General features: G+C 45.0%; 1 protein-coding gene across 1 annotated transcript; it reads left to right on the top strand.

The window, feature by feature from the left end:
* Window positions 1-4467: 4467 nt before the first annotated feature.
* Window positions 4468-6567, top strand: LOC109435051 (cell division control protein 42 homolog). Its single transcript, XM_074339531.1, is given in 2 exon segments — window positions 4468-4973; window positions 4976-6567. Coding segments are annotated over 2 exon segments (573 nt in total). The 5' UTR covers window positions 4468-4579; the 3' UTR covers window positions 5155-6567.
* Window positions 6568-12554: the final 5987 nt, after the last annotated feature.

The following is a 12554-nucleotide window of genomic DNA, read 5'->3' on the forward strand; positions in this document are numbered from 1 at the left end:
TGCAACCTTAACTTCCCTTTGCCATGTAAGGTGACATAATCCCCGATTCCAGGGATGAGGATGATTAGGATATGGGCCAGTGTCCTGCCTACCTTCCCGTGTCAGTTGGGACTCCGCAAGAAGGAAAATAGAAGGAAATACATTGGCTTAAATAACTGAGGCCTCAGTATCGTTCCCTCTTTACCTCTGAATCTGCTTTCCTCGCGATTGGTTTTGTCACAGCCTTCTTCTAGGCTCACATCCTACCAGCTTGGCAACATTAACGGAGTCCCCTCTCCCAGTAGTTTCAACATAACCCAGAATGACGAGTATGGATTCTGATTGACCCAACTTCTGTCCAGGGTTGTCCCTGGACCAAACACTGCGGCCTGGGAGACAACCCTCATTAGCCAGGTATGCATTTCATATGCACCCCTGCAAATGAAATACGGGAAGCCCCACGTAACCAAATGGAGCTGGGGGTGGGTAGTTTCTTAGAGGAAAAACGGCAGGCTGCTACCCAGAGCGAACAACAGTGGTAATAATTGCACAACCATGTGAATGCACTTAATACCACAGAACGGTGTACTTTAAAAATGATTAAAATGGTAAATTTTATGTGATGTGTATTTTACCACACACAAAAAATCAATCGAGGCTACGGAGTCCACCCTTGGACTTTTTCTAGACCTGTTAGAAAAGGGACCTCTGTCTGGCCATGAAGATTACGAGGCTGGTCTGAGGCAATCTCAGAGCCCCTGAGGCCATCATGTCATCATGTGGGAGAGACCCTGCCTGAGAACAGAGAGAACATGAGGAAAGCAGAGCCCAAGGATGGAGACAGATTCCTAATGATGATCGAGACACCTGGACCCAGGCCTGCTCTGACCCGCCCAGTAAGTTCCCTCTATGATTAGACCAAGTCAAGTTCAGTTTCTGTCGTTGGCGATTGAGAGTACAGATGTTAAAAAAAAAAAGAGGAAGAGGAAGAAGGAAGAAGAGACACCTTAAGCTATGCCTAAGGAGGAAGATACCAACTCTCAAAAAAAAAAAAAAAAAGTCACCAACCTATTCAAACTACCACTGCATTCTCAGCTTATCAGTTCCCTGTATCCCTTTTGTATAAAAAGATGGGATATTGTTATGTACATGAAGCTCAGGTGGCGCGAAGCAAACCCCATGTGTGGTGAATCAGTTTTATAGAAACTATAAATTGGAAGTTATTTCCTTAAAAGAGTGATTCTCAAAATGTGGTCCTGGATCAGCAGCAGCATCAACAGGAAACTTGATGGAGATGCAGATTCTCAGGCACCATCCGCAGTCCTAGGTCGGGGGTGGGGCCAGCAATCTAGATTTTAACTAGCCCTCCAGGTTACTGATGCAAGCTCAGGTTTGAGAACCACTGTCTTAAGACAGTTTTGGTTTTTGGGTTTTTTGGGGGTTTTTTTGTAGTTCTCCTGAATATTTTAAATATGATTCACTTTGAACAAAGACTTAACCATGGATTTTCAAGGGATATAAATCATTGCTAAAGTGATACACAGTACACCTGGGAACACATGTCATATTAAATTATTTGCCTTAAAATGTTTAAAATAAAAATAATATATAACAGTAATGTAAAATAATTTTTTTTTGGAAACACAAGGAATGTTGGGTAGAAAATAGCAGGAGAAATCCACAAACAGCCACTACCGGACAAGGTGGACCAGGGCAGCCTGGCGACCAGAAAACATCTGACGGTTCTTAAATTTAGATGTGAACTGTTGATGAATAGAAAGGAAAGACAGAAGCTTTAAATCAGTCGTTCTCAATCTTTTTTGTCTTAAGACCACTTTACGCTTTTTTAAATTACTGAATTTTGTTGCCGTGGAGTTTATCCATTGATGTTTACCGTATTACACATTAAAACTAAGAAAAAAATCTAAATAACAATAACGAACTCTTTACATGTTAACATGTTTTCTGATAATAACTATATATTCCAAAATGAAAATAACTAGTCAGAAGAGTGGCATTGTTTTCCATTTTTTCAAATCTCTTTGCTATCCAGCTAGTGAGAAAGATGGCTTACTGGATTCTCACCTCTGTCTCCGAATTCAGTCTGTTGTGATGTCGCATAGCTTCTGACACTCCACTGTACCCTTGTAGGAGGAGAGTGAAAAGGCAAATAACGGTGTTATTGTGAAAATAGTTTTGACTCACAGACCCCTAGAAAGTTCTCAGGGATCCCCAAGGGTCCCTGGACACACTGAAAGAAGCATGCTACTCATTGGGAATAGACCTGGATTTGAGATCTGGTTATGTTACTTTCTAGCTAGCGTTTGACCTTTGGCAAATTAATGAACCTTTCTGAACTTCCCTTTTCTCATCTATAAGGAAGCTCACCTCATAGTTTTGTGGTGGGGTTAAATTAGGTAACATATGTGCCGGGAGCATATTCAACACTCAGTAGATGTGACCCATTTCTATTGTCACGGAAGTTTTAGGCAGGGGTGACTGTAAGTAGTGGTGTCATTGAGTGGAAAAGGGATGTAAAGTGCAGGAAGAGGTGGTAAGAAAATTTCAACTGGGTCATGGTAAGTTTGAGTTGATGATGGGCTCCCCAGATGGACCAGCCGAGCTGGAGCGCTGGGGTCAGGTTCCAGCCAGGTCACGATTTGTGCCTGGGAGATTCACAGGAGGAAATAGAAGATGTAAAGGCCAAGAATGCCAGCTGTGAGGGGGGAACAGTGTCTTGGAGCCCCAGCTCTGAGAAGAGTGCCCGCCACAAAGTGAGCCCTCAGGAATGTTTGTTGCTGTGGGTGGATGCTCTCCGGGGGGGCAATCTAGTGCTCAGCAGTGGAAGTGGAAATGAACCAGGAAAGGGAAGGACAACTAGTCCTGGGCTGTGGAGAGGAAGGAATGGCTGTGATGCTAGCTGTCCTGAGACAGGCAGGGATGCCGATCTCCTCTGGAAGCATTTGCTTTCATCCACAAGGGCGTCCTTCCTGAAGCTTTGATTGAGACACCCACCTTTTAAATTGAGACCACGTAACTAGGCTCAAGAGCTGGAGAAACGAGTCAGAGGGGGGTCTTGGCTGTACTCGTGTCCTTTAGGTGTCACTTCACACTTACTTGCTCATTTACATTGGTTACCTTGCCCCTGAGTTGTCTTAAATTGCAGAAGAGAGTGAAGGTGTGTTTTCACATGATGCTTAAGTTGGGACTTAGCTACTGTCTCACAGAAGGATAAAGAGGACGGACCCCAGTGCCTCTTCCCCATCTGTATCTGCTCCTGCCCGGATGTGCAGGGAGTCACAGGATGGGGACCCTCCCTCCCTACCTGCCCTTGGCCCAATGCTCTCCTTTTCCAGGATGTGAATGCAGACCATTGTCTTGGAGGCAGCAGCTATGTGTCCCCATAATTTCTCCACCTAGCATGTAATGGACTTTTTTAAGGTCAGTATAATTTCAATAAAGTCATTCTTTCTTAATTTTAAATTTTATGTTAGGCATCTTAAGGCAGTGTCATGGCTGAAAACTACTGGATAATGGAGATTGGGAACCCATCTAGACTTGGGACTTTAATTCTTGGGGAAATAATTCCCTTTTCTATGTGCTTTTGCTATAAGCTGTGTACCTTTAGATTTAACTTTATCATGCAATTGAACTCTCTGCTGAGGGCCTCTTGGTGAGCCTTTCTTGGATGGATGCATATGATGGCCTGATCCTTCCTGTAGGAAGCCAAAGGACACAGAATCAGGTCTCGGGGCTGGCCCTCCTTGGGAATGGATCTGGTCTCCCTTCAGCTGGTGCATTAGCGTCACTGCCCTCAGGGTGGAGCTCACAACACCCCATGGTCAGGCCATCTAAAGAGAGGCAGCTGACACCTTGGCTTCTGTGTGCGCAGAAGGAATGGGTCATGAGGATGTGTCTCTGCTCCCGTGCTGCTCTCGGAGCCTGGCAGAATATATTTCCCTGGCTGGAAAGGTGGCTCAGCTGCCACTGTCAACTCATGCGGAAGTCCAGAGGCCCGATTCCCTTCGTACTCTACTGCCAGGGGTCCCATTAGATCAACCTCTACTCACCATGCGCCAGACCCTGCAAAGCATTCAGATGTGCACCTTGTCTAACCCTCCCAACAAACTTTTGAAGTAGATCTTGTCACTGAGGCCCAAGTCACAAAACTAGCAAGTGCCCAAGATGGTTAATTTTATGTGTCAGCTTGGCTAAGCGATGGCGCCCAGTTGTTTGGTCCAACACCAGTCCAGATGTTGTTGGGGAGATATTTTTTAGATGTCTTAGTCTGTTCAGGCTGCTATAAGAAGGTACCATAGATTGGGTGGCTTATAAACCATAGAAGTGTATTTCTCATTATTCTGGAGGCTGGTAGTCTGAGACAAGACATAGTAGGGTTCTGGTGAGAGCCTTTTTCTGGGTTGCAGCCAGCCACCTTCTGGCTGTGTCTTCCCATGGTGGAAAGAGCAAGCTAGCACTCTGGTTTCTTCTTAATAAGGACACTAGGGAGAACCCACGCAGTGCTGCCAACGCCCCGGCGAGAAGCTGAGGTCATCATTGGATTTGAAGTATTTAAAGTGGATAGAAAACGGTTTCAGCAATGCATGCAATTAAGTGTGTTGTGGTGGGTGATGGTGCCGTTGGTAAAACATGTCTCCTGATATCCTGTACAACGAACAAATTTCCATCTGTGTAGGTACCGACTGTTTTTGACAACTATGCAGTCACAGTTATGATTGGTGGAGAACCATATACTCTTGGACTTTTTGATACTGCAGGGCAAGAGGATTATGACAGATTACGACCGCTGAGTTACCCACAAACAGATGTTTTTCTAGTCTGTTTTTCAGTGGTCTCTCCATCCTCATGTGAAAATGTGAAAGAAAAATGGGTGCCTGAGATAACTCACCACTGTCCAAAGACTCCTTTCTTGTTTGTTGGGACCCAAATTGATCTAAGCGATGACCCCTCTACTGTTGAGAAACTTGCCAAGAACAACAGAAGCCTGTCACTCCAGAGACTGCTGAAAAGCTGGCCCGGGACCTGAAGGCTGTCAAGTACGTGGCGTGCTCTGCGCTCACACAGAAAGGCCTACAGAATGTATTTGATGAAGCAATATTGGCTGCCCTGGAGCCTCCAGAACCAAAGAAGAGCCGCAGGTGTGTGCTGCTATGAACATCTCTCCAGAGTCCTTTCTGCACATCTGGTGTCGGCATCATACTAAAAGCAATGTTTAAATCAAACTAAAGATTAAAAATTAAAATTTGTTTTGGCAATAATGACAAATGCCCTGCACCTACCCTCATGCACTCGTGTGAGACAAGGCCCGTAGGTATGGCCCCTTTCCCCCCTCAGTACTAGTTAATTTTGGGTAATTGTGTATTGTCAGAAAAGTGATCAGTCCTAGTTTTTGTTTTGTTGTTCCAGTTTTTTGTTTGTTTGTTTTTTGTTTAAAAGCAAGGCATGCTTGTGATGACGCTGTAACAGACTAATCTGGGTTATTGAAGCTGCTCCTGGATTTGACGCTGGAGAGTAATCTGGGGCATCTAGTGGTTTTTTTTTTGGGGGGGGGCGTAGGGGGAGTGTGTGTGGGGTTTGTTTTTATTTAGTCATTTTTTAAAAATTCATTAGCCATCAGACAGCCCTTACAGGGAGGAGGATGGAGTGATTGCGCATTCCACCCCCGAGATCTAGTTTAGAAAACATGTTCCCCACCTGGTGCTCTTAGGAAGGAGTATAGTAAATGCCTCATTTAATAACATACTCCTTTTTGAAAGTTGCCTTTTCTCTCCACTCCTGAGTAGGTCTAGTATTTGATGAAACTCGTGAAAGCGGGTGGACCCTGTCTTGCCCCCGCTCTTTTCTAGGACGCACTATATATGTGACTGTGACTTTCAAGGAAATTTGGTAGCCATTTGCTGATTTTTTTAAGTTAATTTCTAACTTCTTTTACTGATAAAATGAAAACAAGTATTGCACCTTTTGAAATGCACCAAATGGATTGAGTACGTAATTAAAAAAACCATTTTTCCCCTGTCAGTCATTGTCTTATATGCTTAGCATAGATGTGCAGCTTGATAGCGTGTGAGGCCGTGTTCCTAGAACACAGCAGAAGACCTGGTATAGATGAGGGGTGGTGCTAGGAGACAGATGTCTGTGCAGTGATTCACATCCTCTTCCAGGCTAGGAGGATGGAGACCTGCTTCATTGAGAAGCTAGGGGTGGGGTGGGGATGGGGAGAACATTTAACAACATGGTGACCAGTCAGGGGAATCCCCTTATTTCTGTTTTGCATGAGGAACTCTAGAGCAGCCAGTTGGGGCTCTCTAGTTTAGTAAAAGTCACGGGGAGAGTCTTAGGAAGACTCTTCATAAGTGTTAGTAGGGATTTTATCAGCTTATTTGGGTTGCAGTTTCCAATTTTTAAAAAAGTTTAGGTAATCTCCACCTTCCCCAAATCCTAATTCTTGTAGATTCATTAGTGTTGAACCAATGCTTTCTCATGTCTCAATTCTTTGTATATGCATTCTTTTCCGATGTATTAAACAAACAAAAACCCTTCAAAAAAAACACACAACAACAACAAAAACTAAGGACACTAGTCCCATTCATCAAGTCTCCACCTGCATGATCTAATTATCTCTCAAAGGCCCCACCTCCTAATACCATCACACTGGGATTAGGGATTCAACATATGAATTTTGGGGAGACACAAGCAGCCAGTTCATTGCAGATGGATTAACATTTAAATCAGTAGACTGAATAAAGCTAATTACCTCCCATAATGTGTGTGGGCCTCATCCAATCAGTTGAAGGCCTTAAAAGAAAAGACAGGTCTCTCAGGAGGAAGGAATTCTGTCTCCAAACTGCCCTTGAACTCAAGACTGCAACATCAACTCCTGTGGGAATTTTCAGCCTGCTGGCCTTTCCTGCAGATTTGGGATTTGCCCACACAATTGCATTAGACACTTCCTTAAAATAAATAATTTATAGAAGTGGAAGGCTTTTATAGGCAGAAACTGGGTGGAACAATAAAGTTAGTAGCAAAGGAAAAGAAAGGATTATTTCAGCCCAGGGCACCTTTCTTTGGGGACGGGCAGCAGGAGTCTTATCAAACAGATTACCTAGTGTTGACCAGAAAATTCCAGACTGATTAGTTTAAAATTCCATTCTGGGAGAAGCTGAAACCGCACTTAGGTTATGTATTAAGTCCTGGTGGGGCTTAGCAAAATTGACTCCATTCTGGGCCTATTGTTTTTTAACAGATTTGAGCCCCGTTTGGACTCCAAAGCACAAAGCACTGGGAGTGTAAAATCCAGAGACACCCGACCCCCACCCTGTCGACATGAGAACATCTAAATCTGTTAAGAATGTTTATTTGAGCCAAAACTGACAACAATGCTGGGAGGCAAGATCTTAAGTGCTCCATAGAATAACAGTTTTGCAGCTTCTTTCATGCATTTGGAATTAAAGAGAGAAGTAAGGGAAATTACATGGAGGTGGGAGACAGCAAGGCAGGAACTGGATACAGGATAGCTAACAAGGTTATGTGCTGTCTTGAGGGTTAACACCCCCTTGGAGGGGTGTTACTTCTGGTATTTCAAAGGTGTGTTAACCTAGATGCACAAGAACAATGGACAGGGCTTGATTTAAAAGCTTTCACTGAAGAAGTTACAGGTGTGACTACCCACCGAGACCCGCCCAGTTAGGAACTTATGATTTATTACAGCACCACTGTTTCATCCACATACCCTGGGGCTGATTTCACTTCTTACCGATTCCACATCAACACTGCTGGAAATCAGTGTCCCCACCATTTAAGTGTGAACTACCTTTTTAGGCCCCTGAATCTTCTGCTTTACTCTGGATGCAGATCTGTTTTTAATTTGTTATTTCTGTGTATAAAGTAGCCAGCTTACTATTTTTTCCCTTTTCACTGAAATTTGAAAACGGTTCACCACGTCTGTGAGCAATGTTGTAATGACAGGTGCCTCTATAGGAAACTGGGGGGTCCGAGTGTGTGTGTGTGACCAGAGCTGTGTGCGTTTGGGAATAGCTGCCTTCATCCGCACAGTGTCAATGAGACACAGTCCTTGCCCTCAGGAGGCAGGCTGTCACACGTCATCCCAGAAGCCTGGGAGTGAGGGGAAGTGAGGCCCCGTGGAGTTAGGACCCTCAGGCTCTTTACTATCTTAGCTATTTGTCATCACAACCAAGGTACCATGGACCTCATAATATTCTCCATTTGAGTCAAAGACATTGGCATGTTTTAGAGCAAGCTGGCCAGAAGTTACCTCTTTAACTGTTAACTCCACAGGCTCTCTCTGAACCCCACTGTGGCACCTTCACTTTCTGCCCCTAACATGGGATGTTTGTAGATATAGTGCTTCGGCATCACGCAGACCTGGGCTTGGCTCCTGACGTACCATTCAGCAGATCTGTGATCTTGGCCTCATGACTTCACCTCTCTCAGCATCCCTCTCCTCACCTGTCATACTAATTTGGGGAAAAGAACAGTTTTGTACTTACCTAGGGAGCCTGTTGGGGGAATTTAGTGAGATGATATATACCATAGTGCCTTGTGTAAATGCTAAAGAAATAATATTATTTTCATTATTGTTACTTATCTTCCTTATGTATCTGTTCTTGACTCCTCAGTACCAGGACCATTTTTCTGCTTCTCTTACCCTCTTCCTCATTCTAAATAGGACTTAAGACAAATTTTAGCAGGTTGATGTTAAAAACAGAGGAAAAGTGAAGATATGAACATGCAGTGGAGCTAGTCAAGAGATTAATACAGAAATAGACATCCTCCCTTTATGGGGGGGTAACAGGAATGATTCTGAGCTTCATAGCAGCCAAAGAGAAAAGGGAAAGTAGATTGGTTCCACAGTCCAACTGTGTCCATGAACTAAAACAACCTAATAACACACCCTGGCAGGGTTTTTTCCTCCTCAGTATGCTTCCTTCTTGACTTTGTGATTCACTTTGCTGAAGGGAAGCCCATTTATGGAAAAGTTTTTCTGAAAGTGACCGAAATCCTAAGCCTTAGCAGAGGCCCATCTCTCACTGTTTCCAGCTGATCTAACAGCAAAGAATTAGTTCCTCGCCCAGAGAACTAAAGAATTAATTTTGCAATAGGCCTATGTTTGTGAAACCAAAAGCGTCCGTCACCTGCAGATAACAAACAAGATGTGTGCACACTGTGGTTAGGCTGTTTTGTAGCAACTCTTGTTTCCTCTCTTTTGCAACTTCAGGGTCAAATGGGACATGATCTATACATGAATGATGCAGTTCTCAGGCTGACTGTATAATTTATGTCTAGGCCCTAAGTGAATTTGAATTTCCACTTCCACCCCTTGGAGCGCTTATCAAACCCATCAATCAGTAAAGCTTTATTGAGCACTTCTTTCATGCAAGGCCCCTGCCTGGGAACCCAAGCTCCAGTTTCCAGTGAAAAGGTCAGGGAGGAAATGCAGGTAACTACAGCTCTGGGGACTCAGAAGAACTAGAGAGGCTTGGAAACTTCTTGGAGGAGGTGGGACTTGAAAGATAAGGAGAGGCAGGGAAGAGAAGAGGGCACGCGTGATGACGAGGACTGAGGCTAGGACGGTGCAGGGTGTTCCGGCACCAGGAGGAGCCTGACCTACACGTAGTGGAGGTCCATGGAGGGGGGAGAGGAGGAGGTGTGGAGCTCAGGCTGTTCTGGGCGGCCAGAGCTGCTCCCCCATCACCCTCCCGGCCCCGGGACAGGGAAATCCATGCGTGTTCCCCACGGAAGCCCCTCAGGGAAGCTTTGGGAGTCATCCAATAGGAGACTTTCTGAAACAATTTGTTACTTGGGAGTTTATGGACTTTTAGAAATATATCATCTCTGAGTGTGGCTCAGAGTCAACGTTAACATTTCTGTGAATGGAAATTACAGAATCCCAGCCACGGACTTTGTGGGAAATCCGTCGTGTTGCTTGGGATTGTGTCAAGACTCTGAAATTGGTGTCAGGAATATTCTTTTTCCATCCTCTGGGGAAAATAACTATGGTTATCTTTGTTTTGGTGTCTTGGGAGGAACTCAAGGAAGTGTTTTGACCTTATATATACTGGTGTCTGAAACACTGGGTTTTTCTTCAAGCCTCTTGACCACAGTGTTCAGTTTTCCCAGTTTGGTGGGGGAGTGGGGTGGAGAGGCAAGGGCTGGGCCCAGGAGGCTGGCATCTGCGAGGACCAAGAACGGGGCTCTTACAGCTGTCAATCATTTAATCTCATGTTATCTCCCTTCTGCAGGTAAGAAAAGGGAAACTCAGTGAGGTTAAAACAAAAGCATGTCCAAAGTCACAGAGCTAGAAAGCAACAGGAAGCCAGCTTCAACATTCAGGTGACTGCAAAACCCAGCTCCCACTCTGCCGTGCAATCTTCCTTAGGAAAAGGAAACAAAGCTAACAATGAACACAAATGGAATCACCAGGAGACCCCTATCAGTAGAGGATTCCTGGGCCCTTTCCCCAGAGATGCCGGTGTAATGGGTCTGAGGCCCAGGCACCCACACCGCCAAGGTGGTTCTGATGACCAGCCAGATTGAGGACTCTCATTGTAAAAAGGCCTTCACTGTGATGTAGGTCCATCCTGGGTGTGTGTGGGGGGTGGGGGGGTGGCGAAGGATTGCTACTGGGATCCTCCCTGTGAGAGCCAGCGTGGGAAGTCACGGATGCTAGGCCCTTGATGAGGAAGATGGGGCAAGAGCAAAAAAAAAGAGGAAGTTGTATTTTCCATGGAAATTTGTATGAGAACTAAAATGAGTTCGGGAGAATATGTCACACTTGTAGGTGCAAGAAGCTGTGGAAACTGCTGCTTGCTGACTTCTGTTTCCGCCCCCACACCCTCCTCACTGCTGATGTCACACCAAGAATCTCCGCTGCTCTCCAGGGCTGGGGGCAGGGGCGGTGAGGGGACCTAACATAGTCCAGAAGCATGGCTTCTAGTCCAAACTGTGTCACGAAGCAATATGTTCCCTTGAGTAGGCCCCCCTTCTCTGCCCACAGGCTCTTGTACTGAAAATGAAAGGGCTGGGCTCAGTCTTCAGCCCACAAGTCTATAACCACGGCAGTTCTAAACCTTTTGCAGACGCCAAGACTCCTTTGAAAATCGAGTAAAACTATCAACCCTTTCTTGAGGAAAAAGCACAGGCACTCAAATGTTGGCTGATAGTTTCAGGGAAATTAATGGACTTCCCAAAGCTCATTGACAAAGTCCTAGAGGTGCCTGGGCCCATGTTAAGCACAGCTGGTCCATCTGGAAGCCTCTATGATGGTGTTGTCCAGTGCAGCCACCTCTAGCCACATGAGGAAACAGCACTTGAAATGTGACAGGTCTGAATTGAGATGTGATGTAAATGCAAAGTGCACACTAGATTTTGAAGACTTTGTATGAAAAAAGAATGAAAATATCTCAGTAAGTTTTGTATTGATTATATCTTAAAAGATAACTTGGATATTTGCGGTTGAATAAAATGTTAAAATTAATGCCACCTGTTTCTTTCTGCTTTTTAAAAATGTGGCTAGAACATTTGAAAGGACATGCGTTCGTGACGGGCACTATGTACTTATTGGTCAGCACGGCTCTGTGATGACATCCTGTTGGCAAGGACTTGCCGCTGTTTCCCCTGAGTCAGCGTATGCCTTCACAACAAAATTTGCTTCACTGCAGACCCATCACTTCCTACTTCTGGAAGACGCAGTTTCGAGAATAGGTAGGGAAATCTTTGCGAGAACAAGCTGTTTGTTCCGTCATGTCTTCCCGACTAGACTGAAAGCTCCTTGAGGTCAGGGGCATGTCTAATGCTGCTGGGTTCCTCCAGGGATGGGCACCCAGCAAATGGAGTGATTCCCTCTTTGGCCACTTAAGAGACTAGGTTCCAGGTAACATTGGTGTATTAGTTTCCTAGGGCTGTTGTAACAAAGTGCCACCAACTGGCTGGCTTAAAACACAAACGTAGTCGTTCACAGTTCTGGAGACAGAAGTCAGGAATCAGGTGTCAGCAGGGCCATGCTCCCTTTGAAGGCTGTAGGGGAGGGATAATTTCCCTTTTTCTTGCTTCTGGTGGTGGCTGGCAATCCTTGGCTTATAGATAGATGTGTCACTCTGAAACCTACCACCCTGGTCACATGGCCTTCCCCTTCTGTCTCACATATTTTTCCCTCTGTGTCCAAATTTTTCTCTTCTTATAGGGACAATTGGATTAGGGCCCATCCTCATCCAGAATGACCTCATTTTAATTTGATTACGTCTGCAAGGACCCTATTTCCAAGCAAGGTCACATTCTGAGTTTCCAGTAGACATGAATTTGGGGTGGGGGGGCACTGTTCAACCCAGTACATGTTGAATACCTTTTGTGAGAAAGATGTTTTCAAATACTCTGGTGAGCACTTGGGTAGTTCCCCCAGCATCTCCTGATCCCAAGAAAGGGCAGAACAGAGTGCTTAACGCATGCCAGGCACTGGTCTAGACTCTAGGGACACAGTGATGAACATGACACAGCCTTTGTCCCCATAGAGCTTACTTTCTAGCGATGGAGAAAAACAA

This window comes from Rhinolophus sinicus, linkage group LG07, assembly GCF_036562045.2.
Source record: "Rhinolophus sinicus isolate RSC01 linkage group LG07, ASM3656204v1, whole genome shotgun sequence".
NCBI lineage: Eukaryota > Metazoa > Chordata > Mammalia > Chiroptera > Rhinolophidae > Rhinolophus > Rhinolophus sinicus.